The sequence below is a fragment of the Crinia signifera genome, chromosome 6 (assembly GCF_055691185.1).
Source record: "Crinia signifera chromosome 6, ASM5569118v1, whole genome shotgun sequence".
Classification (NCBI taxonomy): domain Eukaryota; kingdom Metazoa; phylum Chordata; class Amphibia; order Anura; family Myobatrachidae; genus Crinia; species Crinia signifera.
In genome coordinates, this window is record NC_139222.1 from 75,358,959 (window position 1) to 75,385,389 (window position 26,431).

The following is a 26,431-nucleotide window of genomic DNA, read 5'->3' on the forward strand; positions in this document are numbered from 1 at the left end:
TATACATAGCACCAAACAACATTATACACAGCCCCTGCATATTACACCTATAATACACAGCACAATACTACATTATACACAGCCCCCCAAATTACACATAGTATACACAGCACAATACTACATTATACACATAGCACCAAACAACATTATACACAGCCCTTGCATATTACACCTAGTATACACAGCACAATACTATATTATATACATAGCACCAAACAACATTATACACAGCCCCTGCATATTACAGCTAGTATACACAGCACAATACTACATTATACACACAGCACCAAACAACATTATACACAGCCCCTCTGCATATTACACCTATAATACACAGCACAATACTACATTATACACAGCCCTGCATATTAAACCTAGTATACACAGCACAATACTACATTAAACACAGCCCCTGCTAGTATACATAGCACTAAACTACACAGCCCCCCTCCCCCATATAACACCTAGTAGTACACACAGCACTATAAAACAATATACACAGCAAACACCCCCCCCCCCCCTCCCACCCCATTACATTACATTACACACTACCTCTCCCCAGTACACAACACTCACCCATATTTTTGAATCTTTCCTGGGAAGAGCATGATGGAGCAGGCCCCGGGCAGTGTGGTGGGGGGAGGCTGTCCCTCAGCAGGCAGAGGAGCAGGAAGTGGAACAGCAGGGCTGATACACGGAGACCACACTGTCACTGACAGTGTGGCTGCCTCAGCAGGCAGAGGGCTGGCCAGGCAGGGCTGAAGAATGGAGAACACGCTGACACCCAGTGTGGTGGGGGATGGCTGCCCTCAGCAAGCAGAGGAGCAGGAAGTGCAGAGCACGAAGACCAGTGGGCGGAGTCAGCCTCACAGAAGCTGAAGCTGAACTCCTGGCAGCCAGGTCACACTCATGCTACAACGGACGCTGCCTCTCTGACAGCAGCACGGCCACCCACCAGTACCCACAACCCCGCAGTGCAATGTATCCCCGGCAGGCCCCGCCCCCGACAATTACATATGCGCGCATGTGCAGTTAGCAACTCGGGGGTATTTGTTTTGGCGGTACGGGGTACCGGCACAATATGTTTTGCCGGTACGCCGTACCGCCATACTTGCACCCCTGGCCTACTTGGAGTAGTACATGGGAGTGCACCTTACCAGTGCAGCAAGGATACTGGAATGTAGTGCTTTCCCACCAATGAGCCATCAAGTCTACAACATGACTTGGGTGAGGTATGAAAATGAAGAAAACAAAGAGGCACTCATACAACACAACACAACATTCACAAAATGAGATCAGAGTGTAACTGTCATTTTGCAGACAACCTGTCTCAGCCTTGGGGTTGTATAGGCCATCACTCTTGAGTCATTCTTCTGTTATAATCTCCTAATTTCCCTGAGCAAGGAGTACAGTTTATTATGTCCCTCTAAAACTATCATTATGGTGCTGTGATGGGTGTAAACCTCTCAAAGATGAAGAAGCAGATGAAATGCTTGTGTGTTTGTTTGTGTGTGTCATATGACCTTATGGGGAGGTTGGGGTTAGGTGGCAGTGGCATGAAGGTTTGGGTTGGTCTGCTGCTTGGCACAAGGCACCAAAAAAGTCTAGTTACAGCACTGCCTGGACCGCTGAGCTTCCATTGTTCAGGGATTTATTTTAACCCTAATCCCTAAACCTTGATTTAGTGTCTAACTCTAACCGACCCCGGACACCCACCCACCCTCCCCGTTAGCCTAACTTTATCCTATCCCTGCAGTCTAATCTTAAAGTTTATATTCTAATAATAGAAGGTGCTATCTAGAGTAGCTGCTTGCAGTAATCCTAGGAGGGATGACCCTTTTTAAAACTCTTATCTCTTGGAACTGGACATGAAATTGGTATAGTGTTAAATAGTATCATCTCGTGTCTGATTCACCTCCCTTCAAGGATAACATGGCACCCATTGGGTAATCTATTAAGTTTTATATATTCACACTTTTATTCTTTGGTTGAGTAAAAATCTTTTAAGCAGTTACTAACATTTTTATGTCATGAAAGAAACATGTATGTGAAGGGTAAAGAATATACACACATGTATGGTCACGCAGCTCCGCTCATCATCAGCAAAGATAAGACCTTTTTAAAAGATATCGTTCATTTTGGCCCTTCTAAACAATATTTTTTTAAAACTCGCTCCCACACATCATCACTCGGGTGACGTCACTGAACTAGATTGTTAACACTATTGTTCATTGTGTATGTGCTATATCATTTACCTGGTCTTCCCTCCGATATCATTAACAATATTGGCAAGGGCGTAACTACCATAGGTGCAAGGGGTGCAGCTGCTATGGGGCCCAGAGATGAAGGGGGCCCATCTTTGCTGTCTAAGTAATATGTTTTACATATATTTATCACCATCAGTTACTAAATAGCTGGCCCTTACAAACTTTTGCTATGGGGCCTACGTATATCTAGGTTCGCTTCTGAATATTGGTGTAGAGCCCATTGTCTAGTGCAGTGGTTCTCAACCTCGGTCCCCAAGTACCCCCAACAGTACACGTTTTCTATGTCTCCACACAGAATCACAAGTGAAATAATTAGCTCCACCTTTGAATCTTTTAAAATGGGTCAGTGAGTAATCTGTGCACCTGCTGGGTGACCTAGAATATGTGAACTGTTGGGGGTACTTGAGGAACGAGGTTGAAAACCACTGGTGTAGTGAATATGGGGCTATACCCTTATATGTCTGATACCATAACTGTTTGCTTACTTTCACTGTAATATTATACACTGTGCCTCTAAAATATATATATATATATATATCTTTCGACAATCGTTACTTTCCAAGTGAGTTGGGGTATACACCATCATTTTATTTGTATTGATAAAAATTCCAGTGATACACCGTACAAATAACCCGGGTCGTGGCCGGGTCGACCTGGGTCAGCATGCGGTAGGAAAGAGCAATTTCGGATATCCCGGGTCAGAACTGGGTTGCTGGGCTCTGTGAACGGGATGCGGTCAATTTCCCGGCGGTCAAAATCCCGACCGCCGAAATCCCAAAACTTTCTCCCTCCGTGGGTGTCCACAACACCCATAGAGGGAGAATAAATTAGCGTGCCGAGCGTAGTGAGGCACCGGGCCCACTGTGTGGCGAGCACAGCGAGCCCGCAGGGGGGGGGGGGGGGGCGATCCACGGCCCCCATTGTCGGGATTTCGGCAGTCGGGATTCCGTACCGAGTCGGGATTCCGTACCGAGTCGAGTGACCCAGGTCCCATTCACTTCTATGTAGGAGGTAGCAGCATCACTTCAGTGCTGCCTCCTCTCCCCCCGCCTTATGCGCCAATGCCCCCCAGATGACGTCAGCGACCTAGCAATAAGCCGGGTTGCTTTGAGCAGCTATACATTGTAAATGCCACTCCCGGGAAGGATCCGCATCTAAATCCTGGGTACAACCCGGCATTTGCGTTGTGAAAGGGGTACGACAGAATTTTTCACAGAGGGGTTCTGTCATTTCAAACTACCTCAGCACAAATAACTACACATTATTGGATCTTTTCATCTATTACAGTCCTTGTGATTTGGTGTTTTTTTTCACTTCATTTATTTATTTTATTTATTAACAATTACTTGTATAGAACAAGCTATTCCGTTGTGCTTTCCAATTGCATACTTTACGATGAAAGGTTTCTAACACGTTTACATAGGGAAGCCCATTTCTACCGGGATGTGGTCATTTGGTCTACAGCATGATGGTTGACAGTCATTAGGTTGACACCTTTAGGTTGACATGGGTCTAGGTCGATATGGGAAAAGGTAGATGGGGTTCTAGGTCGAAAGGTCATTAGTTTGACAATGTCTAGGTCGACAGTGAAAAGGTAAACATGGGGTTTTTCACTGTTTTTTTGAGCTGACATGTGCCATCGGGTGGTATTTCATGCCCTTCCATCCACTAGGGCGTGATGGGAGAATAAAATAGTGTGCCGAGCATAGCGAGGCACCATGCCCGAAGCATTGCGAGCGCAGCGGTGCACTTTAAACTGTTTTCATGTTGACTGTGTTGACATTTGGGTCAAAAAACAGTGAAAACCCCCATGTCAACCTTTTGACTATCGACCTAGACACTTTCGAACTAATGACCTGTCGAACTAATGACCTTCCGACCTTTTCCCATGTCGACCTAGACCCATGTTGACCTAATGGTGACGACCTAATGACTGTTGACCGTCATGCTGTAGACTTTTTTTTTATTTTGTTTTCAAGAGCAGTACAGTATTCAAAAAGAAAAACATAATCGGTATCATTGATTGAACTGTTTTTATTAAGCAATCAAGGTATTTTGTTGTTGTTAAATAAAATGAAGCAGATTTTTTATTGTAACACCAAGCAGTCACTGCTGGCAGGATATGCTGGAATTACAGTGCAATAACCCTCAAAGACCCACAGGTTGTCTGATCTAGTCAGCATATCCTATCAGTATTAAAGCATGTGTCACATAATGGACAATGCTGTATGTGTAAGCAAGAATGGCATTGTGAATATGTCACACACAACAATAAAGCCCCAGGGACAAATAAATCAATGGCAGAGCAATCCTGATGAGAAAGAAATACCACCCTATTGATCTAAGCTGTATACGGATAAACTACTTGATGAGATTAAGTGAGTGATCAGACTCATGAGGCGTTTCTTTCTTTTCCTGTAGTTGGTCCTGTGTCATTTACTTTGCTTACAGCATCGTTCGTTCAAGGAATAGAGATGCTGATGCCGTGGTTCTAATCTGAGGACAGTTACAGCATTATAATAGTTTATGTGCAGTTTCTCATGGAAACTCTGTTCAATGAAATCAGGAAGGACATTGATTTAATGCTTTCAGAGCCCAGGATGTCACTGTTATTCAGACCTAATTGAAGATGGTGGAAAGTATGCTGGGGTTTTCAGTACCACTTTGGAGCAATCAGTGCCTAAAATGCTGGTTAGAAATAAATCTCCAGCATTTATTCTGATATTGGACACTAAGAAGTAGTTGCAGCCACTGACAGAAGTCTGATTTACTACCTTCAGGGCCGGTGTAAGGCTTCTCAGCACCCTAGGCAAAACTTCAACCTTCTGCACCCCACCCCCTCATACTGCCACCAATACCCATTTCCAACCCCTTAAGACATAATTGCTTAACATTCCAGAATGGTAGGGAGACTCCCCAAAATCGGGTGGTCCTTCCAGCCCCACCTCGGAAAGGTGGGAAAGTCCCCTGCTTTCCCTGGAGACCACCCTTTGTCACCCACAACAGAATACAAGGAGGAGGGGGCAGCAATGGTAGGGAAGTATGGCTTAAGGGAAAGTATTGAGGTGAGGTCTTAGAAGTTCCACAGCAGCCACCTACATTAGGTACAACAAGGATCCTCATAGACAGCCTTGATTTTTTGATTTGCAGACTTGGTGGCGCCCTCCAGATCCCGGCACCCTAGGCAGCTGCCTAAAGCTGCCTAATGGTAGAGCCGGCCCTGACTACCTTATGGTAATCCGTTGGGCTAATTCGGTAGTTTGTGTTTCTGCAAGTATAAAGGTGCATGCACACTAGACAATATAGCATTAATATGCATGATATTTATGTTGTTAACGATATATCATGCATTTGTCTAGTGCAGTTGTTCTCAACATCCATCCTCAAGACCCCCACACAGTTCACGTTTTCTAGATCAGTGGTTCTCAACCTCAGTCCCCAAGGACCCCCAACAGTGCATGTTTTCCAGGTCTCCCCACAGACTCACAGGTGAACTAATTGGCTCCACCTGTGATCTTTTAAAATGTCAGTGAATAATGAGTGCACCTGTACAACTGCCAGGAGACCTGGAAAACGTGCACTGTTGGGGGTCCTGAGGACCAAGGTTGAGAACCACTGGTCTAGTGTGTATGCACCATATATATAACGATCCGTGCAGAGGCGGAACTACCATTGGTGCAGCAGGTGCATTGCACCGGGGCCCCTGAGGACTAAGGGGCCCATTGCTGTCTAGACCAGCAGCTTGTACCCCTGTCACCCACTGGTGTGGGGCCTAAATTATTCTTTTGCACCTGGGCCCAGCACTCACAAGTTCCGCCACTGGATCTGTGCTCCTACGGGTCAGTATCGACCCCCGCTGTCTGTTCATGCAGCTAAATATTGACTTTATCATCAATGACTACATGTGTATGCACTAGATCATTGCTTCTCAAACTCTGTCCTCAGAATCCCACACAGTTCATGTTTTCCAGGTCACCCAGCAAGTGCACTCATTACTGACAAACACATTTTAAAAGATCCACAGGTGGAGCTAATTATTTCACTTGATTATGTGAGGAGATCTGCAAAACATGCACTGGGTGGGGTCTTGAGGACCGACTTTGAGAATCTGTGCACTAGATCATTGGACCAGAAATTCATGGGAAATCATTAATGATATTATTCATAGGCAATATCCTATAGTGCAGGCATGTCCAAACTATGGCCCTCCAGCTGCTGTGAAACTACAAGTCCCATCATGCCTTGCCACAGTTTTGCTATAAGAGAATGCTAAAACTATGGCATGGCATGCTGGGATGTGTAGTTTCACAACAGCTGGAGGGCCACAGTTTGGACATGCCTGCTATAGTGTATACCCAGCTTAAAACTGTGCTGACCATTTTATGGAAATGTATGTACAGGCAAAGTTATGTACAAACCAGCGGAATGTCCTTAAAATATAAATAGCCCACATACAACCACATTCACACATGGATTACTAATTCGAGAATTTGTGAATCCTGCAATTATCCAATGACTGTGCATGCACAGCACTTGCATTGCGCATGCGTGGGGGAAATTAGTGAAAAATCTCTGTACTCATAGAAGTCACAGAGTAGCAACACTTTGATTAAAAGGAAGCTGGAGATTACAGGTGGAAACAGCATTTCGTGGATGTGTTTGTGAAAACACAAGTGTGCCCAACATTTTTTGGGTGGGTCTCTGAAGTCAGCGATGACAACTTCCAACCTGGTTCTAGAGCAGATTAGTGGAAGCACTAGACTGATTCTGATGGAAAAAAAAAAACGTTTTTGCAAATGGATCGCTATTTGTGATGCATTCGCAGTTTCGCAAGGGGCATTTTTTCTTTTGTGATCGGGTGGTGGCTTTCTGCTCACAAAAAGAGAATGTATCGGTGTGTCCTCCACTGGCACTTTTAACAACTTTGCATCCCTGTGTAGTTGGTAGCGATACTCTTCTCCGACCACACAGTTAGATCATCTGTGGTATAAATAATACTTAATAGATACCGCACCCCCCTTGGAGAGAGAAGGATCCTGTGGAGAAAGGATCCAGTGGAGGGGTAATGATTTTGTATTGATTTCTGTGCAGAGGGGTCACCACCTTAAGTGCACCCACCTCAGGTAGCTTTTCTGCCCACTTTGTAGATTTTCTCACCATTTTGGTAAGGGAAATAAGCCTCCCCTTAGGAACTGATAGAGGCTGCGAAGTAGCGTATAGAGCAGACATCATGCTTCCAAAATACAGAGCCGTTCCATGTGATCATGTTGTTGCCATCCATTTGCTGCCCCTAAACACCCAATATCATGGGATGTGGTATAGGGGTCCGACAGTCGGGATCCCGACAGTCATTATCCCAACATCGGGATCCCGACTTGCCGGACCCAGACAGCATGGCGAGCGCAACAAAGCCCCTTGCGGGCGCGGTGGCTCGCTAGGCGAGCCACCTATTCTATTCTCCCTCTATGGGGTCGTGGACCCGCACAAGGGAAAATAGCCGACGGCCATTGGGATCCCGACGTCAGGTGATCCCATATCATGGACAGCCAGACCCTACTAAGTTACATCCCTACCCAAGTAAGCCGGACATATCCATGCCCATAAACTCACCACTTGTGTTGCACCTGGATCTGTCCAACTCTAAATTGGGCTTTATATGTCCATCTGTCTACATACTTTTTTACCGGTTGTGTTTTATTAAATAGTACATTTCATGGTAGTTTTTGAAAATGCTCAATGTTCTATATCATACCTTTCTGCTGGCAGATTGTTGCCAAGCGTTTCATCTTTTTCAGAGACATAATTATTCTAATGAAAAAAAAAAAGCATATTGTTTTATTTTTATGAGTGATGCGCTAATGGGTAGGTATTGTATAACTAAAAATCCCCAGCATAATTATATTGTGCTCAATGACATTTAGACATTTATTGTAATATTTCAGAACAATCAGAGTTTCTTACTTAAAGTGGTACTGCATATATATGCACATATATAGCCTGCCTTACCCCTCTTGTTGCCACCGCCGCTGGGACCCACAGATCTATTTGTCTGTGGTCCAGGTGCTCCTCTTGGTTCCTGCTAATAAAAATAACCATCAAAAAATGGCTGCTCCCTAACAGCAGACAGTTTTTGAGGATGCTAGAGGAGGCTGCCGCCGCCGCCTCTAGCATCCTCAAAAAGTGCCAGGACTGCAGACAAGAAGATTTGCGGGTCCTTGGCGGTAGCAAAAAGAGGGGTAAGGCATGCTGGTCCCAAGCAGTGCAGCGTATCGATAGCCCCGCATACCCCCGGGGCCCACACTGAACTCTGCCTCCCCGCGACCATGGGGTCTGAGGGGCAATTGTTGCCAGAAATAAATACAAATGATCAATATTTATTCATTTATTTATTTCTCTATTAGCAGTTTCTTACACGGTGCAGCAAGTTTTGCTTTACAATTGGAATAGTGATCAGGGCCCTGACACGAGGGTGCTGACACGAGTTGTCCTGGGCCCCGGCCTCTGGGAGGGAACAGGCAGTTCATTTTGCCCACAGCAACCCTCCTTTGTATGCTGTCTGCGTTGTTCTTGGTCCTCACTCAGCAGGTCCCAAAGCACAGGCTTCTTCAATGGAGGACACCTGCGGCCAATTAGAATACTGCACTGGCTTTTGAGTTAATCAGAGCTTGTGTACTGTTTGCCAATCAGAGCGCCTTCCTGTACACGAGCTCTGATTGGCTCACAAGCCGGTGCTGCATTTTAACTGGCCGCCGGTGTCCTGCATTGAAGAAGCATGTGCCTGCATTGAAGAAGCATGTACTGCTGAGTGAGGGCCGAGTCTGGTGGTAAGTTAAAGGAGGGAGGGAGGGGAAATGGGAGTGCATTGTCTACTAGATCGACACCTTGAAATGGTCGAAATTCCTAAGGTTGACATTGACAACATGTTGACACAAGGTTATGGTCAACATAGTCATGGTCGGCACGAATAAGGTTGACATGAGTTTTTTACTGTTCACTGGGAAAGAAACCAGTAACCTGTGCATAACCTATGGAACAGGTCAGGAACCTAGAGACCCCTGGATCTGGTTGCATATGCCACCAATATTGTGATGGAGCTAGTTACTGGAAATTGTATTCAAGTGTTCAATGTTTGTGAAACCACTGTGGAATTCTCACAGTAATTTAAACATAAATAACAGCTTCACTTGTGTCTCCGTCAAGATGTTGTTTTTCTCTTTTCATTATAAGTAGACATTGAATTGAATCATTGTACCTTAGTAGTAGTTCACTAACAGTAACAAGTAATTCTCCTCATCCCATTAATAATGCAGTAAGACATGGATTTAGTATATGATTTCTGCAAGGTGAACAGAACAGAGGGCGCAAGCTAACTTGAGTGAAATGTCTAGCTGCATGCATGTAAATCCCACCAATTGCCCTGCACTCCCTTGCATATCATGTACTCTGTGTTGTGCTGTTTGTCTCAAATATCTCCCCACTTCTGAATTATTTCAATTGTGAAAGATTCTGAGTGAATCCGCTCAGAGGAAAAACATGTATTAATAAAATACATAAATTTGACTGAAATACAGTATGTAAACTTTTGCACAATTATTTGTACAACTAACAAACACTGTTTATTAAGAGAAACTTTATTAACAAAATACATTGAGGACATCCTGGCTTGTTCATTGGGTAAATAAATGACCAAAGCAGCTACAAGATCACGCCAGCACAGTTCACATAACCCGAGATATTTAAAAGTGTCACAAAGCAGTGAGCCTGTAGACAGCAATATCAGAGGTTTCAGTGGCGGAACTGCAGGAGGCAATGGAGTCAGCTGACGCCGGGTTTTTGGTCTTCAGGGGACGCTTCTCCATTGTCTCCTGCTGTCTGCCGATTCATCCCCGCAGTTGTACATTTCATTAGCCGACCAAAAAGCTGAGGCACGGAAGCTGCCTTCTCTTCTCACACAGAGACTGAGCTGGCAGCCAACTGACACTAGGGGGAGCTGCTGCGCCCAGCTCCTCCCAGGCTGTACAGTACATAGATGGCTGAAGCACTCTCCTGCAATGTGGGTGGGGAATATAGTTACACACAGGTAGGCACTGACAGCACCTGCTTCATGTTGCAGTGTGGGTGGGTGGGTGTGTGTGTGTGTGGGGGGACACACAATGATTTTATATGTTTGTAGATTTTTAAGTAAGGTGTGTGTTTGTTTTCCTAGGGAAAGTTGTGTTTATTTAGTTGAAATAGGAGTGTGTGTTTTTTTTTAGTGAAACAGTGTGTGAATCTCAGTGAGAGGTGTGTGTGTGTGTGTCTGAGTGAAATAGGTGTGTGTTTGTGTGTCTGAGTGAAAGAGGTGTGAGTGAGAGGTGTGTGTGCCTGTGTGAAAGAGGGGTGTGTGAGTGAGAGGTCTGTGTGTGTGCCTGAGCTAAAGAGGTGTGTGTGTCTGAGTGAAAGTAGTGTGTGCGTCCGAGTGAGAGGCGTATGTGTGTGTTTGAGTGAGAGGTGTTTGTGTCTGAGTGAAAGGTGTGTCTGTGTGTATATGAGTAAAAGGAGTGTGTGCGTCCGAGTGAGAGATTGATATATAAAATGTGTGTGTGTAGGGGGGCACCAACATTAATCATGCCTCCGGGCGACTCGGGCAAACTTGCGCCACTGAGAGGTTTATTAGGTACAACTGATGAAAATGTGGTTTAAGGGCCACAGGAGCACATCATTTGTAATTATATTATAGACATTTTAATATACCACATGAGGAAGAAGTAGGAAGCGGCATTCGCCATGCTAGCCAAAATAAACTGAATTCTTGGTTATATCTATGTACATATAGAATTAAACCGGAAAATGATGGGACAAGGTACTTTAGCGGATGTCTAGTCTTTCTCCTGAGAATAAAAGCAGAGGATTACATATATTATACTAAGCAAGTTGATCTGTCACTTAAACATAAACATTGTATTGATCAGTTCGAGCTCCTGTTGACAGCAGCACATCAAATCCAGTAAAAGAAAGAACCTTTAATGAGTTTAGCCAGTAATAAAGCTATAACTGAAGGCAGTGAACCAGAGCTTCGCATACATTTTACAGCACAGTGTAAGTGATGTCACGTGTTCCTGGCAAAAGATTATTATTTGTTGGCTAATCATGCCCACAAACAGGGCTTCTATTGGGGGCAAGAACGAAAGTGGGTCCGGGACTATCAAGTATAATTTACTCTGGGAAATACCACCGAACCAGAACCCTAACTCTGTTGCCACTAGCCATGGTCGACGGACGTGTGCGGTGCTAGGCTTCACCTATAACAGCCGCTTCCGACAGATCTGGTTATGCCGGCTCTGTCCCCAATGCCGCCAGGTCTTACGTCGGACACCGTGTCCGTCAAGGCAGAGAGATGGCAAAAGGTGAACCTAACTGATGACCCACACTTGTGGGGTACACCCAGAGTCTCCAGGGGAGCAACAATGCTCAAGAGGTGACACACTAATACAAACGATCAGGTGTAACAATACACAAGATGATACCGTAATAAATGGAAGAATAATAATAGCTGAGAGGCAACAATGCACAAAGAGATGACACCAAAAAAGAGCAAACAATAACATGTGTAGAAACTCCTGACTTATCTCAAAAGATGGTAATGGAGACCAGCACAGGAGTTCCTCCAAAGGGATAGACCGGACAGCGGTGACACTGCAGGCTGGTGCAGGCACATGTACAAGGCTAGACTGGAAGTCTGGACGCTGCTGACAGGCTTAGCCAGGAACCGTGACCACTCTTAATAGAACACGGGTACTCAGAACTATAACCGGCGTCTGTTCCCAGCAGACGCCGGCTATGTATTCAAACTTGGCGCCCCCCGGCTGATGACGTCAGCCACTGTGCGGAGGGCAGAAATTCGGGCCGTTGCCTAGCAACGCCAGACGCTTCTGCCCTGGGCTTCCGGCTGCTGCCAGGAAAGATGGCGCCGACCGCTGCGTCCTGCAGCGCCGCCGGAGTTGACAACTGAGCACATAGACCCCCAAGTAGTGAACTCCATCCCCTTGCACAGCTTGCCATGCTTCTTTACTGCTCCCAATTGGGGTCCACATGGACAATTAAGTATGAAAGTCCCAAAAAATGTAAGAAAAATCACAAAATTCATTTTTAGGTCGACTTTGTGTGTCTTTTTTTTTTTTTTTTTTTATCAAAGTCAACCTTTTGTCCCCTGGCATACAGTACACTGACTTTGGCACTCAAACAAAATGGAGGCAACATGCCTTCAAAAGCCTTGAGCCTGCCAATCCGGCTGGGTTTAGAGGGCACTCCAAAAGGTAGTGATAACTTTTGTAAGAATCGGAGTGCAATTAGGCCGAGCATAGGGTGCAAGATGAGATGCCGTTGCTGGCGTTTAAATACTGCGTCAAAGTCAATTTGCACATTTTGCAGGTAATTGAATTCTCGCCCAAAACAGGCCAGAGATAAAATATATTTAAATGTATACACTCTGACACCTCTGATTCACACTATTTTTGTGGCAAGCAAGAAACCCAATTATATAGTCCTACAACCATTATTAATGTTTGAGGAAAAGCATTATTTATACAATATGTTGGGGAAAATGTACTAAGATAAGAGTTCTATTTCACAAGGGATGTTGCTATTGGCAACCAATCAGAATCTACTTATTTATTTAGCACCTTCTAGGAGATAATAGATAGGATCTGATTGGTTACCCATAGCAACATCACATGTGAAATAAATAAATGCCCCCCTTTGTGTCTTATCTGATCCTACAGTCTAACTAACAGCTTACAGGAACATAAGGGTCAAATAATATAATTGTACTTCTACATTTAATAGAAACTATTGTTTTAATTACACAATTATACAAAAGGAAAGCCTACAGTTTGAGTAAGGCTAATAATAAAATTATATAAATATAAGCATAAATATATGGTGTTTATGATCAAAAGGAAGATTAAAAAAACACACATAATTTTAAAAAAATAAAGAAAAGGAAACATTTATGCAGCAGAGTTCCTAAACACAGTCCTTAAGGCGACCCTGGTCCAGGTGTTAAGGATATCCTTGGCTGAGCACAGATGGATGAATCAAATTGATTGAAGTAGTAATTAATTCACCTGTGCTCAAGCTTGGCTATCCTTACTCCCTGACCATTAAGAGATCTTAAGGACCAAGCATGGGAACCACTGGTGTATGGTATAATGATCTGTTTCTGTCGGAAATCAAAATCTACAACTTATTTTATTACATCATGTCATCTATTTGATACACAAAATGTTTCATGTGATGTTTTCTCTTTTGAAAGCTCATTCTATGCAAATGAGAGGAAACAGACATCTGTGAGCTTTTATGTGCGGGTGTGAAAGGGAGTATGTTACAGAGTTGATTTTAAAGGCAAGCAGGTGTTTTAGACTGTGCTTCTTCTTTATATAATGATTTACACTAATTAGTATCCTATCTACACAACCTCATTTTTAGTTGTGAATTACTTCCACAAATACCAATTTGCTAACACTAGCAGTTCATGTTTTATGTAACGTAAATACATCTAGTGTCTTATTTATGATCTAGAAAAATGTACGGAGATAATTATTTTGCTCTCATTAGAGTTTCGAGTGCTGGGCTGGCTTAAAAATGATAAAGAAGTGTTTGGTTTCTATTTCTTTTAATCCTCTGGATTTATTTTACTATTTTAGTTGTTACTTGGATAAAGATGGCTTTTTGCTCATATTTCTTACCCATGATTCTTTTTCCACAGGGAACACTAACAGCATATTTGCCTTGGACTATATCAGTGGTGCTTTAACGCTGAATGGGCAGTTAGACCGGGAAAATCCCCTGTACACCTCCGGATTCATTCTTACAGTGAAGGTAATACATTGGTGGCATATATTGTGTTAAAAATAATTATTGAATAAATTGTGGTGGAAACAAATTGAGGATGAAATTTAATAGGAGAGATTCAGAAAGTGAGAGATTTGGTAAGAAATCTCGTTTTTTTTAAAAGTGGCAATCATTTACACTGCAAAACCAGTTTGATTTTGCAGTGTAAATGATTGCCGCTTTAAAAAACCCTGGAGATTTCTTACCAAATCTCTTACTTTCTGATCCTTCCTCATCCTATTAAATTTCAACCAAAGTCTATAATTTCTTCCAATTTAATTGAAACAAATTAAGATCCCACGGCATACAATTTAATTGTCCAATCAGTCATTGGTTGTATGCACTCCCTACACTCAATTAGAACTCTGGGGACGATTTATTAATTAACTTCACTCGGTGAAGTGATAAAGTGTCTGGTTTTTATCACCGGCCAATCAGCTCCTACCTGTCCTTTTTCAAACCAAGCCTGTAACTTCACAGGTAGGAGCTGATTGGCCGGTGATAAAAACCAAACCGTTTATAACTTCACCGAGCTTAATAAATCTGCCCCTCTGTTAGGGTGCCTAGTTCCCCTAGTTATAGTGTTGTCCCAGACTATCCCACATCAGAAGAGTGATTCATTTTGCAATAGAAAACTAAAAAAATGAATGAAAATAACATATAATATGCAAATACTATTAGTACATTCAATTCTTCTATAAATACTTTTAAGTGCATAAATAGTTTATGTAAATGCATACATTTTTCTTTTAACCTAAAAGCAATTAGTATGCAGTTTTACAGTTTCATTGTATGTATCATATCTAAGTAATAAACTTGACCATGTCATTTCATATATTAGAAGAAAAAATAAATTGTATTCTGTGATTGTGCTGGTGAAACGGGAACATTTTGTGAGAGCACTGAAGCATGAAGTTACTATGTCACCGGTGCACTTGTACTGCAAGGGCCATTCTAGCTCTCCGCTACATCCCATTGCAGGTTTTAATTAAAATCAATATGAGTCTGGCCTGATGGTTGGAAAAACTCTGAGCTGTGCCTGAGAATGGGACTGTGGAGCTGGCTACAAATCAGCTCCTATTTAGCAGCACCATTGATTGGGTTGGTCCCAGGCTCTTCCAAAGGTGTAAAGATAATTTGTTCTCAGTTCTAAAAGGGGCAGCAGTTTTCTAGGGATGGAAAGTGACACATAATTATGGCACTTGACCTCTGATAGATTCGCTCAATACCCCATTATCATCATAGAAGAACTTAAGATGGCAGTGCCTTTCTTTCTCTGCCTTTAATTGGAATGAGGAAGTACAATATAAGGAACTGCATTTGCTTGAATGAAATAGAACATGGAGTGATGTGACAGGAAGCAACAGAGGCATCCTATTACAGACCGGTTACTTTATGAAGTCGTATATCTGTCATCGGCAACCAACATGTCAGTTCCACAGAAAGACCAATTGTTCCTGTTATCTATCTATATCTATATATTTAATATATTATGTGTACAGCACATAATACAGAGAGGTGTTACAGTACTCTGCGTGCATGTATGTGTGTGTGTGTATATGTGTATACATATATACTGTATAAATATATATATATATATATATATATTTATACTCTTTCTCTCTATCTAGCAATATATATATATATATATATATATGTATGTATGTATCTATATCTATCTATCTTTATATATAGATATGCAGTATATATAGATATAGGTATGTATGTATGTATGTGTGTACAATATCCCTTAAAAGTGCTGCAATCAAATATTACATCTTTGACAGCCTTCCCGACAGCCAAAATTCCCTGTTGGAACTGAACAACAGATACAGACACCAATAGTACAATGGCGCATATCAATTGAGGCCAATATTAGAGATCAATGCAAGCCTAAGTTTGTTTACATATATTCATAAACCGATGTAGAAGTCCCATAAATATGATTTATTAAAAAAGTCTTTCATTCATAAAAATGATGAAGTAATATCATATTCAAAATGACAATCCATATTCCTTTTTCATATAAAGTGCCAGATTCTCTAAGCTTCAAAATTAATAAAATGGAGAGTGATAAACAGCCAGCCAATCAACTCCTGTCTGACATTTTTTAAACACAGTCTGTGACATGGCAGGTAGGAGCTGATGGGCTGGCTGCTTATCACTCTCCATTTTATCACTTTTGAAGCTTAGAGAATCTGGCCCAAAATATGTTTCCTAGCACGGTGCCATAAAAAATTGTATCCATCGGGTCCTAAAAAATCGCGTCGATCGCATCGCATGCAACCAAATCGCATGCGATGCGATGGACACGATTTTAACACCAATGTTAAATTTTCATTGTATCCCCTTAACTTAAGGTATGCGATGACCTACAACGGGCGCCGTGCTAGGAAACAAGTACCTAAAATATAATTGAAAGTTTCATTCAGATGAAACCAACGCGTTTCGTCTCCTTCATCAGGGGTATGTCTATGAGTTAAAAATATAATAAATCAAATCCTAATTGCATGGCTTCAAATTCTATAAAACAACATAATGGCTATATAATATTGATTATATAATGGATTATAATAACACAAATATAACTTATGAGGGTACAAAACAAGCATAAGAGGATTTAGGTGATGAAGAACAAAAATATGTAATGTATTTTTGGCTGCACTTGCTTCCTTAGAAGTATAAAGTTTTGAAGGGTGATTTGGGATTTTGATACCTAAATATTTGAAACAGTCTCCTGCGGCCCAACAAAATGAGAATGCTGTTTACCATCCTTGTTTAACAGATAGGAAAAATGGTAGTGCTTCTGTTTTCGAGTAGTTGATTTTGAAACTGGATATTAGCTCAAATTGTCCAGTATAGTGAGAAGATATGTGAGTGCTACATGAGGGTTATTAAAATATAATAAGATATCATCAGCAAATGCTGAAAATGTAAGTTCCATGTGCCCAACTTTAATACCTTCCCATCTATTCTCTTTAAGAAAATGTCTAAATAGGGGGTCCAGTGCCAGGTTGAACAAAAGTGGTGTTAGTGGGCAACCTTGTCTTGTTCCCCTATGAAGTGAAAAATTACAAGTGTTATGAGCATTTATGGTTAAAAATGCTAGGGGTTCATGATATAAGGTATGGAATATGTGTATGAATTCCGATCCAAATTCTTGAATTTGTAGAATTCTAGTCAGGTGTGTCCAAGAGACTCTATCAAACGCTTTGCCCACGTCACAACTTACCACTATATTTCCTTTTACAGAGGTGTCATGGGTTTTAATCATGGCAGCTAACAATGTACGGACATTATGTACTGAGTGTCTGTTTTGCAAAAAAAACATCTGTGCTGGGTGTAATAATTTTGACAAAATAATTTGCAATCGAGTGGCCATAAGGAGCGAAATTGGTCTATACGAGGAAATTTGGGATAGGTCTTTGTTTGGTTTTGGTAATACTATAATACGAGCAATATTGAAATTTGGGGAGCTGAATTACCTGCTAATATAGAGTTATAAAGTTAAGAGAGGTGAGGTGTTAGTTTGGGGGATAGTACTTTATAATATGCAGCTGACATACCGTCAGGACCTGGCGTTTTCCTATTAGGAAGGGATTTACTTACGGTTTCTATTTCCAGTTCAGTGATGGGGGAAGTGAGGATTTCTCTGTCATCCACAGTAAGTGGTGTACGATTTGCTTGGGACAAAAACTCAAGGCCTTGTTTAGGGCAGTCAGGTGGTGCTCTGTATAGTTTTTTTTTTAAATTCCAGGAATTCAACATTAATTTCTTCTTGAGAGGTAGTGATATTTCCTTGAGCTGTTTGAATGGAGGGTATAAGGTTAGGTAGTGATTGCAATCTTACCAGGTTAGCTAGCAACTTCCCAGGATAATTACCCCATCTAAAAAATGTATTGGACTGGTGTGACAAACATAATTGGGCTTGTTCAGTGCATAGCGTGTCATAGACAGATTTTGCATCATTGTATGCTAACCTATTTCAGAGGGAAAGGCCATTAATGTAGTGTATGCAGAGGCCATTAATGTAGAGTATGCAGAGGTGACCATTTGTGTCGCATGTGTTAGTCTAATTTGAATTTCTTCCTCTTAGAAACAACATAAGATAATATGTGGCCTCGGAGAACTGGTTTAGAAGCCTGCCAGAATAAATTTATGTCATCAATATGTATGTTATTGTCTTGTTCATAATTCTGGAAGGATTGTAGCAAATAATTTTTGAGGTCTTCTGATGAAGCTAAGTAGTCAGGGAAGCGCCAATTATAAGAATAGTGTCTTATGTTTGTCAATGTTAACTTAAGGGTGAATGGGGCATGGTCTCAAAATCACTATGTCAGATATTGTAGAATCTAATACCCTCTGCAATAGCAGGCTTGCTATTAGCCAATAGCCTAGATGAGAAAAGGATTTGTGTGGATGGGAAAAGAAATAATATTCCCTAACTACTGGATACAAAAATCTCCAAGGATCTATAAAATGTAGGGAGTCAAACATAAGTGAAAGCGTGGATGGAGCCTTGCGGCTCTGATTCACCTGTCTAGGGCTGTTAGAAACATCCAGTGAGGGGTCTAAAATGACATTCAAGTCTCCGCCCATAATTAAAGAACCTTCGGTCCATTCTTGTAATTTTAAAAATAAGTTCGAAAAAAATTGGATGTTTGGACCAGTGGTAGCATAAATACAAGCAAACGTGAACATTTCTTGTATATTAATATTAAATTTCAAAAATATAAATCTGCCCTCAAGATCAATCTGTTTGTCTATAATCTCATAGTTTAGTGATTTAGCAAAGAGGATCAATACGCCTCGGGTCTTTGTGGGGAAAGAAGCACTCTTAAAATCCCCTAACCAAGAGTCATGTAATCGATTTGGATCATTTATATTCCAGTGTGTTTCTTGAAGAAACATTTCATCTGGATGAAGACTTTTTAAATGTTTCAGGACTTTTTTCCGCTTAATAGGGGAATTTAATCCCTCCACATACAAAGAGACCAGCCTGAGAGATGTTTTATTTCAGGATTCAGCTGTATTTGCTCTCTGTGTACCCATTAGTTAACCAATACCAGTTCTGTTGAAATGTGAAAGGAGCAACTCTAAAATATGTCATCCCACTGTCCCATCCCGCAGTTGAGATGACCTGTGTCTGGAATTTTTGTTCCCTGTGTAAAATATGTGGAGATACACAGCATTGGGTCTCAAAACATACAACAACCATAAATCTAAACATACATAATAGTGTAAATCTGTCAATATTTTCTATAATTTTGTGAACCCAAAATGACAGTTCCAAAAACTGTCTCAATATAAACAAAAAAGTTAGAAGGTAGTGTATAACCAGGAAAGGGTGGAAAGGAAGGTTGTAATCTGACCCTCTCTCTTCCAGAACCAGAAACGGTCTAACATATCTGTTTTTTAGTAACAATCTTATAAATAGTAACCAAAGTGTCCTAGCGACTTTCCTTTCAAACAGGACAACCATCTTCAAAATGTAATGGCATTATAATAATAATGGTGCGATACTTATCAGTCTACATGAGGATCAATCATTGTCATCTAGCTGAGAATGAGAGGATGCCATCGACAAGGAATTAAGAAAGTTCTTCGCCATATTTGGGGTATCAAAATAGTGTGGCTTGCCAGCGTGTATAACCCACAGTCTCACCGGGTACATTAGAGCGAATCGTATGTCCCTGGAAAAGAGCTATTTACAAACTGCTGAGAATTCACGTCTTTTTGATGAAACTTGAAATGAAAAGTCTTGGAAAATAAGTAGTTTGTTGCCTTCATAACATAAATTATCTGCTTTAGTATACGCTTCAAGGATCTTGACTTTGTCGAAGTAGTTTTGAAGTTTGAAGATGACCAATCTGGGTTGTTGTTGAGGGGATTTTTTTGTCAGGGCCTAAGCGGTGAGCTCTTTCCACCATGCAAGGCGAGGGTGCTGAAGTGACGCCCATGCTTTCAGGAAGCCATTTGGAGACCAGAGATAAAAGGTCCATGGGACGCACTGTTTCCGGAAGACCGATAAGATAAACGTAATTTGGTTCTTCTGTTGCGGTTCTCAAAATCTTCTATTTTATCCGTAAGGGCCAGTATGGTGGAGTCTTGGTTACCGCAGTTGATTAGTAGCGATATGTAGTTAGTCTTCTACGGTAGAGATGCGTTCTTCTGCTTCAGTGTGATGTTTTGTGTGTTGGGTTAATTGTGCTGTGGCAGCAGTAATGGCTTCCATTAGCGGGGCAAGTTTGGTATCTAATAAAGAGGAGATGATGTCCGAAATTTATTTTGGTTTTTGGATTGATTTGGCACAGTAAGCTCCGGTATCTTTTAGCTGATCAGGGAAATCATCACCCCCAAGGGATGCCAGGGACATGGAGCTGAAAGTGGAGCTTTTCCTTTGTCTTTGCCACTTGCCTTGTTTTTGACCTGGGAACTTTTAAGACCCCTAGAGGTCTCAGCTACATAGCGCTCCATGAGGAATATATATCAGTTAGAACAATTTGCTGCGAGGAAAGCGAGATGCAACACTGGAGCCGAGGGCACAGGGGGGGGGGGGGTTTATGGTTTACAGTTGCAAGTAGTCACAGTGATATCAAAGAGAGCGGATCAGACTGGAGTGAAGTGCTGTGGACTGCATCAGCAACAATCCAGGAGCAGCGGTCTGTGTCAGATGATACAGTGGTAGGGGCTTTAGATAAGAAGCTTACCCCCATTATAGACATCTCTGTTATTGGCAGCGTCCAGCGCAATACCCATCAGGAGATCGATCCTGGGCCTCTGACCATATTTGAAATGGCTGCCAGCCATCCGCTGTGAGCTGGTAAGCCTGTGTGTTTGCATTTGTCCACCTTTACATATTTGATTTCCCCCAGGCAATTGCTGTTGGTGGGGCAGAATGGAGCCCCAAGTCAGATAAAAGCAGTGGGGGATTGGACATACACTGGGTTGGTATTTAAAGGGGGGGAATAGTTCGGCAGAAGGTAGCAGGCATGAGAGATGTGTACTGTAGTACTTTGCCAGGAACCAAGATGGAGGCCGCTGTAGAGAAGTCTCTCAGTGTGTCAAATTCTCCATCAGACAGAGTAATGCACCATCGCTTCTAGTACTTCTTGAAGCATGATTCCTGGATTACTGGGGGGGCTTTTATTTTTTGATGGGGTCGATTGTGGTGTCGACGTCGGGGTTTGTGGTGGATTCCCACCCTGGGCACGGGCGTATCTCTCAAGGCGGGCGGCCGCCGCAGTATTGCCGGTCTTGCCCATTTTGGACCCTCTTCCTGGATCCCCGGGCGGGCTTATATGTTTCGACAGCAGCTTAGCTAACCAACTGACACAGTTATTCTTTTCCAGCTATTGGTGAGCAGACCAGCTTATATTACCTCCGCACCGAGTCTGATATGCAGCCACCGGGTGACAAATAGTGATTGCCCTTCAGGCCGCCTGCGTTGGCAAAATTATTTGATATAGTTCTGAACGCTATTTATATGAATGTCACCACTGCCGGCCCCTGGGTTTATGCAGTAGTTCAAAGTTAATTTTGCTCAGTTAATGCCCCGAGCATAGAAAGATACTACTTTCTTTCAAGCTGGCAAAATCTCAGCCGGAGGGCCAGGCAATGGAAAGTCTGTATGCAATCAACTGTGTCTGCCCAGGTTGTTATAATAGGTTTAGTCCTGCTCAAATTATCTCAGAAGAGACACAACCCCATCAAGTCCCATCAAGCAGTATAATTGTACCACAGACTAGTAATAGTGAAGTTTTAGAAAAAAAAACAAAAAAAGGAAAAAAGATTATACTGCACCGGAGAGGGTAAGCTCTGGACCTTGATGGGCTAAGTCCAGACAGACCAGGCCAGTTGTAGATTGCTGCTCAGGATTGGTGGTCGCCAAAATGGCAGGGTTCTCTCACTTTCTCCTGCTGTATACTGCTCCACCTTATCTCGCCAGGATTCTACTGCAGGGACCCCAAAGCCGCTGACAGGGGTAGTTTGCTGTGTCGAGGTTTTCTCTCAGTGTCTGCTACTCTCATCTCCGTCACTGGCTCTCACCCAGGACGCTTTGTCAGGAGTGGGGATAAGCCTTGGAGGACACCTGCTGCACTGAATTGCGGGCAGTCTGAGCGGGAACGGTCGGTGTCTCCTCCGGCGGCTCTGGCTCTCACCCAGAGCGGTGTCGGAGGCACTGATGTGAGCAGTAGGGCTTCTGGCTCTCACCCAGGACGCTTTGTCAGGAATGGGGATAAGCCTTGGAGGACACCTGCTGCACTGAGTTGCGGGCAGTCTGAGCTGGGACGGACGGTGTCTCCTCCGGCGGCTCTGGCTCTCACCCAGAGCGGTATCGGAGGCACTGATGTGAGCAGTAGGGCTTCTGCTTGTGTGCCGCGTCTCTTCCCGCGTCTCCGGCTCTCACTCGGAGCGGTGTCGGAGACGTGGCTATGGCGCAGTCGGATGACGTCCTCTCTGTCTACGTCGCTCAGCTCTCCCTCATGCCGTGTCAGCTCCCACGTGGTTCATGAGCAACATTCGTCACTTAGTCAGGGCCGCTCAGAGACCGGACATCTATGGCTCAGAGACCGGACATCTGTGGCTGGTTTAACCGGGCTATGGCTTCCTGGCGCGGCATACAAATCAGCACAAGGTAGGGTCCATCTGGCTGCCAGGGAGCTCACGCACCGACCTCCTCACACCCGCACCGCCGTGGCCACGCCCCCCCAGAGTAATGCACCATCAATGTTATTCTTCCATCAACACATTTTTTAAAGGGACACTAAAGTCGAATACTACTATTCTCCTTTATACTGCCAATGGACATTTATACAGTAGTCTGTTTTTAACTATAGCTTTTATTCTCTCTCTTTCCTAAGGGGACTGAACTCCTGGATGATCGAAGCCCTTCTGATGCCACCGTGAGAACCACATTCAATATTCTAGTGATTGACATCAATGACAATGCCCCACAGTTTAATAGCTCCGAATATACAGTCAGTATTCCGGAATTGGCACAATTGGGGTTTGCATTGCCCCTGTATATCCAAGTTCAGGATAAAGATGAGGTAAGGGAACACATATGTTCATAAATTAAAAACCTTTCAATAATTCATGGATATAACAAAACACGTATATAAAACAACATGGATATAAGACAAACATAGATATACCAAAAACTGAAGATGTGACTACTTCACTGTATTTTCAGATGGGTTTGAGAGCAAGTTTTGCAGCCTTCAGCATTGGTATTGAGAAACTGCTCAAAAATCTAACTTTAAGGGGGGTGTTAAATTCCCCGCTGCTATTTCCGATGGGGGAAATAGTGGCAGGTGCCTATTGAATGCTGTCTTTCCCAACAGCATTGAACAGATATCTCGGCAAAACAAGCTGACTTTAAAAGCAGCCGGGCCCGTTTTTCCGAGAATGACTGTGGATTGTCGAGCTCACGCCTGCCAAGTTGCAATCGAGCAGGCCGAAAATGGGACTAGGTCACGGCTGTTGGGCCCGCCCACAGTCATGACCTGGGATTGAATAACGCCCTAAGAATCAGTAAAGTCACTACTTTATTTGTAAGGATTGTATTTCAGTGGCTGAAAGTCACACCTGAAATAAATGGATTAGACTTAACTAAATATATCCACCACATTCTGTATTTTATTTGCAGAATTTCAGAGGTTAAGACTGGGTTATTCTCTAAAGCAAAAAACAGTAGCTGACCACTTTGCTATAGAGTGCACTGCATATATTGGTCCTAATTCAGCATGCATCACTAATCCGAGAATTTGCAGTGGACTGTGGGCAGAAAGACATCCCAGGTTGTATCGCAAAACTGCTAAATCCGCAGCTTTGCAAGTCAACTAGAATGAGGGCCTATGTCCTTTGAGTGCCAACATCTCTGTGAGAAATCTAAATATCCTCTAAATTGCCAGTGTAGCTCAAATTTGTTATAGAAATTAAAATAAAAGACGTGTAGAAAAGATTACAATTCCTATATAAGGAAAACATTACAGGTCATTATAATGAATAAAAATGTTTGCTTGGCAGTTTTCACACCTATTTTAACAAATTCACTTGGGGTTAAGAAGAATTTAGCTGGTAGTTCAATGACGATTACCTTAAGTTAGAAGATTTCAATTTAGGAAACAATTATGAGAATGGGCATACTGTATATAATAAAATAGGAATAGGGGGTGAATATTGGCTGATTTTGCATGTAGACTAAAAATCCTTGCCAGATTTCTTTTTACACTGCAATTTAGATTTGAATTTGGACACGCCTCACCTAAATCTGAATCTCAGCCCATCTTATATATTCACATCTGCAGTGAAACATGATTTTACCAAAGTACACAGTTATTTGCTCTTTCTTTTTGCTTTACACACAATTCGTCATCAGTCCCTACGTACCTAAATAATTGTATACTATATTTTTGTAGGATTCTTGTTGATAAATTGTTAGACTTTTTTACTACACATTTATTTAACATATATTTCAGTAGCTATTTTATATATTTGATATTTGTTTTGCTGATTTGGTGAGTCTTTCCTTCTACTTTCTGAGCAGCTCATACTCATTACATAAGACATGTAATGAGGCACACTCCTCCAATGCAATCATCTTACAATCTCTCACATATTCTATGATGGCCTGACTTCAGTTTCCCATATGTACTTATTTCAACGTTCTTATCCATTTAATGCTCTTTCTTTGCCTGTCTTCTGAAAGACCTTTGGGGATGGTTCTGCTATGTATCTCTGGGATCCCAGTTGGTTTGCCACCTGTCCCTTTCGTTTTCTTACCTCATCATACTACAGATTTCTTTTGGGAGCATTTGATATCAAGATAGAAATTCAAAATCAGGGAAGTGTATCTGGATCTGTTTCTGTCTACAGTGTATTTTATCTTGTTTTCCTGATTTAATATGGCAACAATGATTTTTTTCAAGTATAGTGAAAACAAAAACAATGTTGTTTGACAAGCAATAACAAAAATCACAGTGAAGACAATCCCATGTCGGTTGTATTGGTATTAATGACGCACAAGTAAATCTCTGAGGATTTTTTCTTCTTGGGCATGATCCTCTGTAGGACATGGTTTTTGTATCCAGTAGCTGACAGCATTTCTATTACCTGTAGGTCATTTCCAGGCATTCTTGTTAAATAGTCATTTTGAGTCCTCAAGCTTGCAGTGAGAAAGATGTCTCGGTTCTCACAGGTACCTTTCTATAAAATGATCTCTCAGCTTCAAGTGAAGCCAGTGGACTAATTACCCTAATTAATTTGACTGCATCATTGGCTATCAGAGAACCAAAATTCAACAGGAAGCTTATGTTGCTCTCATCTCACTACTCCATCATGCCATCAAGCCACTGTAAATAAAATGTAGGCAAGATTTCAAAGTGAGCTATACTAAAGGTTTTACAGCAGGTTATTTAGGGGATAATAAAGGTAGAACATTTTTCTGCTTAAAATAAAATGTAAAATATCAAGAAGCTTGTACCATTATCTCATTTTATACTAAAATGCTGAGGCTGTTCTTATACTTTTACTGCTTATGGAAAAATAAAACCTTTTACATATACTTATACTTTCGTCTTGAAAAAGTTCCCGTTGCTAGGGAACGAAACGCGTCAAGGTCATTTCCACCAGCACACCAAACAACGTGAGATCACGCTTACAAGAATCACGGATCCAGCGCCGCATTCAGCCTACCCCGGCTCTCAGCTGCAAATCCCCGTCCGGCGTGTACAGCCGCTACTACCAGCTGATCGGCTCACGGCCCGGCAGCCGCACCTTTGGGAATACAAGGACACCAGTTACCATCTGCAGCGGGTTGAGCCCTTTGTCATCCGGGCTCCCCGCCCCTCCGTCTCCAAACATCAAGGAGGGTGAGCATATTCAAAGGAAGTATCTGCGTTACCTGACTTTACATCATCTGGCGTTATATGCGCTAATCAGGCATTCTGCATTGAGCTTCTACACTAATAACTCCTTCAAATATCTCTGGCTTACTAAACCCTTGTTTCATTTCCATTAACCCATCCATCTCTGCTATAACCATCCGGCTGGTGCTACTATACACTAACTGTGCTTATACGCTTATATGTGGAATACATGATCCATTTGGTGTTGCTGGCTATTTTAAAACCCATCTTTGCTATTTTGGGCCTCATTTGCACATGAGTAACCCTTGTTTTGAATATATGGTATTTGCCTATATATTTTTACGTACATGTATATTCTTATTATTCTTATTTGTCTATTAGTGTACTATATGTCTTTTCTTATATAAAAATATTTTTTTA

General features: G+C 42.2%; 1 protein-coding gene across 3 annotated transcripts in view; it reads left to right on the forward strand.

Annotated features, from left to right (window-relative positions):
• CDH23 (cadherin related 23) overlaps window positions 1-26,431 on the forward strand; it is a 914,269-nt gene that overhangs the window by 422,707 nt on the left and 465,131 nt on the right. For all 3 annotated transcript variants that reach the window (XM_083146306.1, XM_083146304.1, XM_083146305.1), the window contains exons 10-11: window positions 14,014-14,126; window positions 23,003-23,191. In XM_083146306.1, coding sequence (XP_083002432.1) covers window positions 14,014-14,126; window positions 23,003-23,191 — 302 coding nt within the window. The remainder of the gene's footprint in view (window positions 1-14,013; window positions 14,127-23,002; window positions 23,192-26,431) is intronic.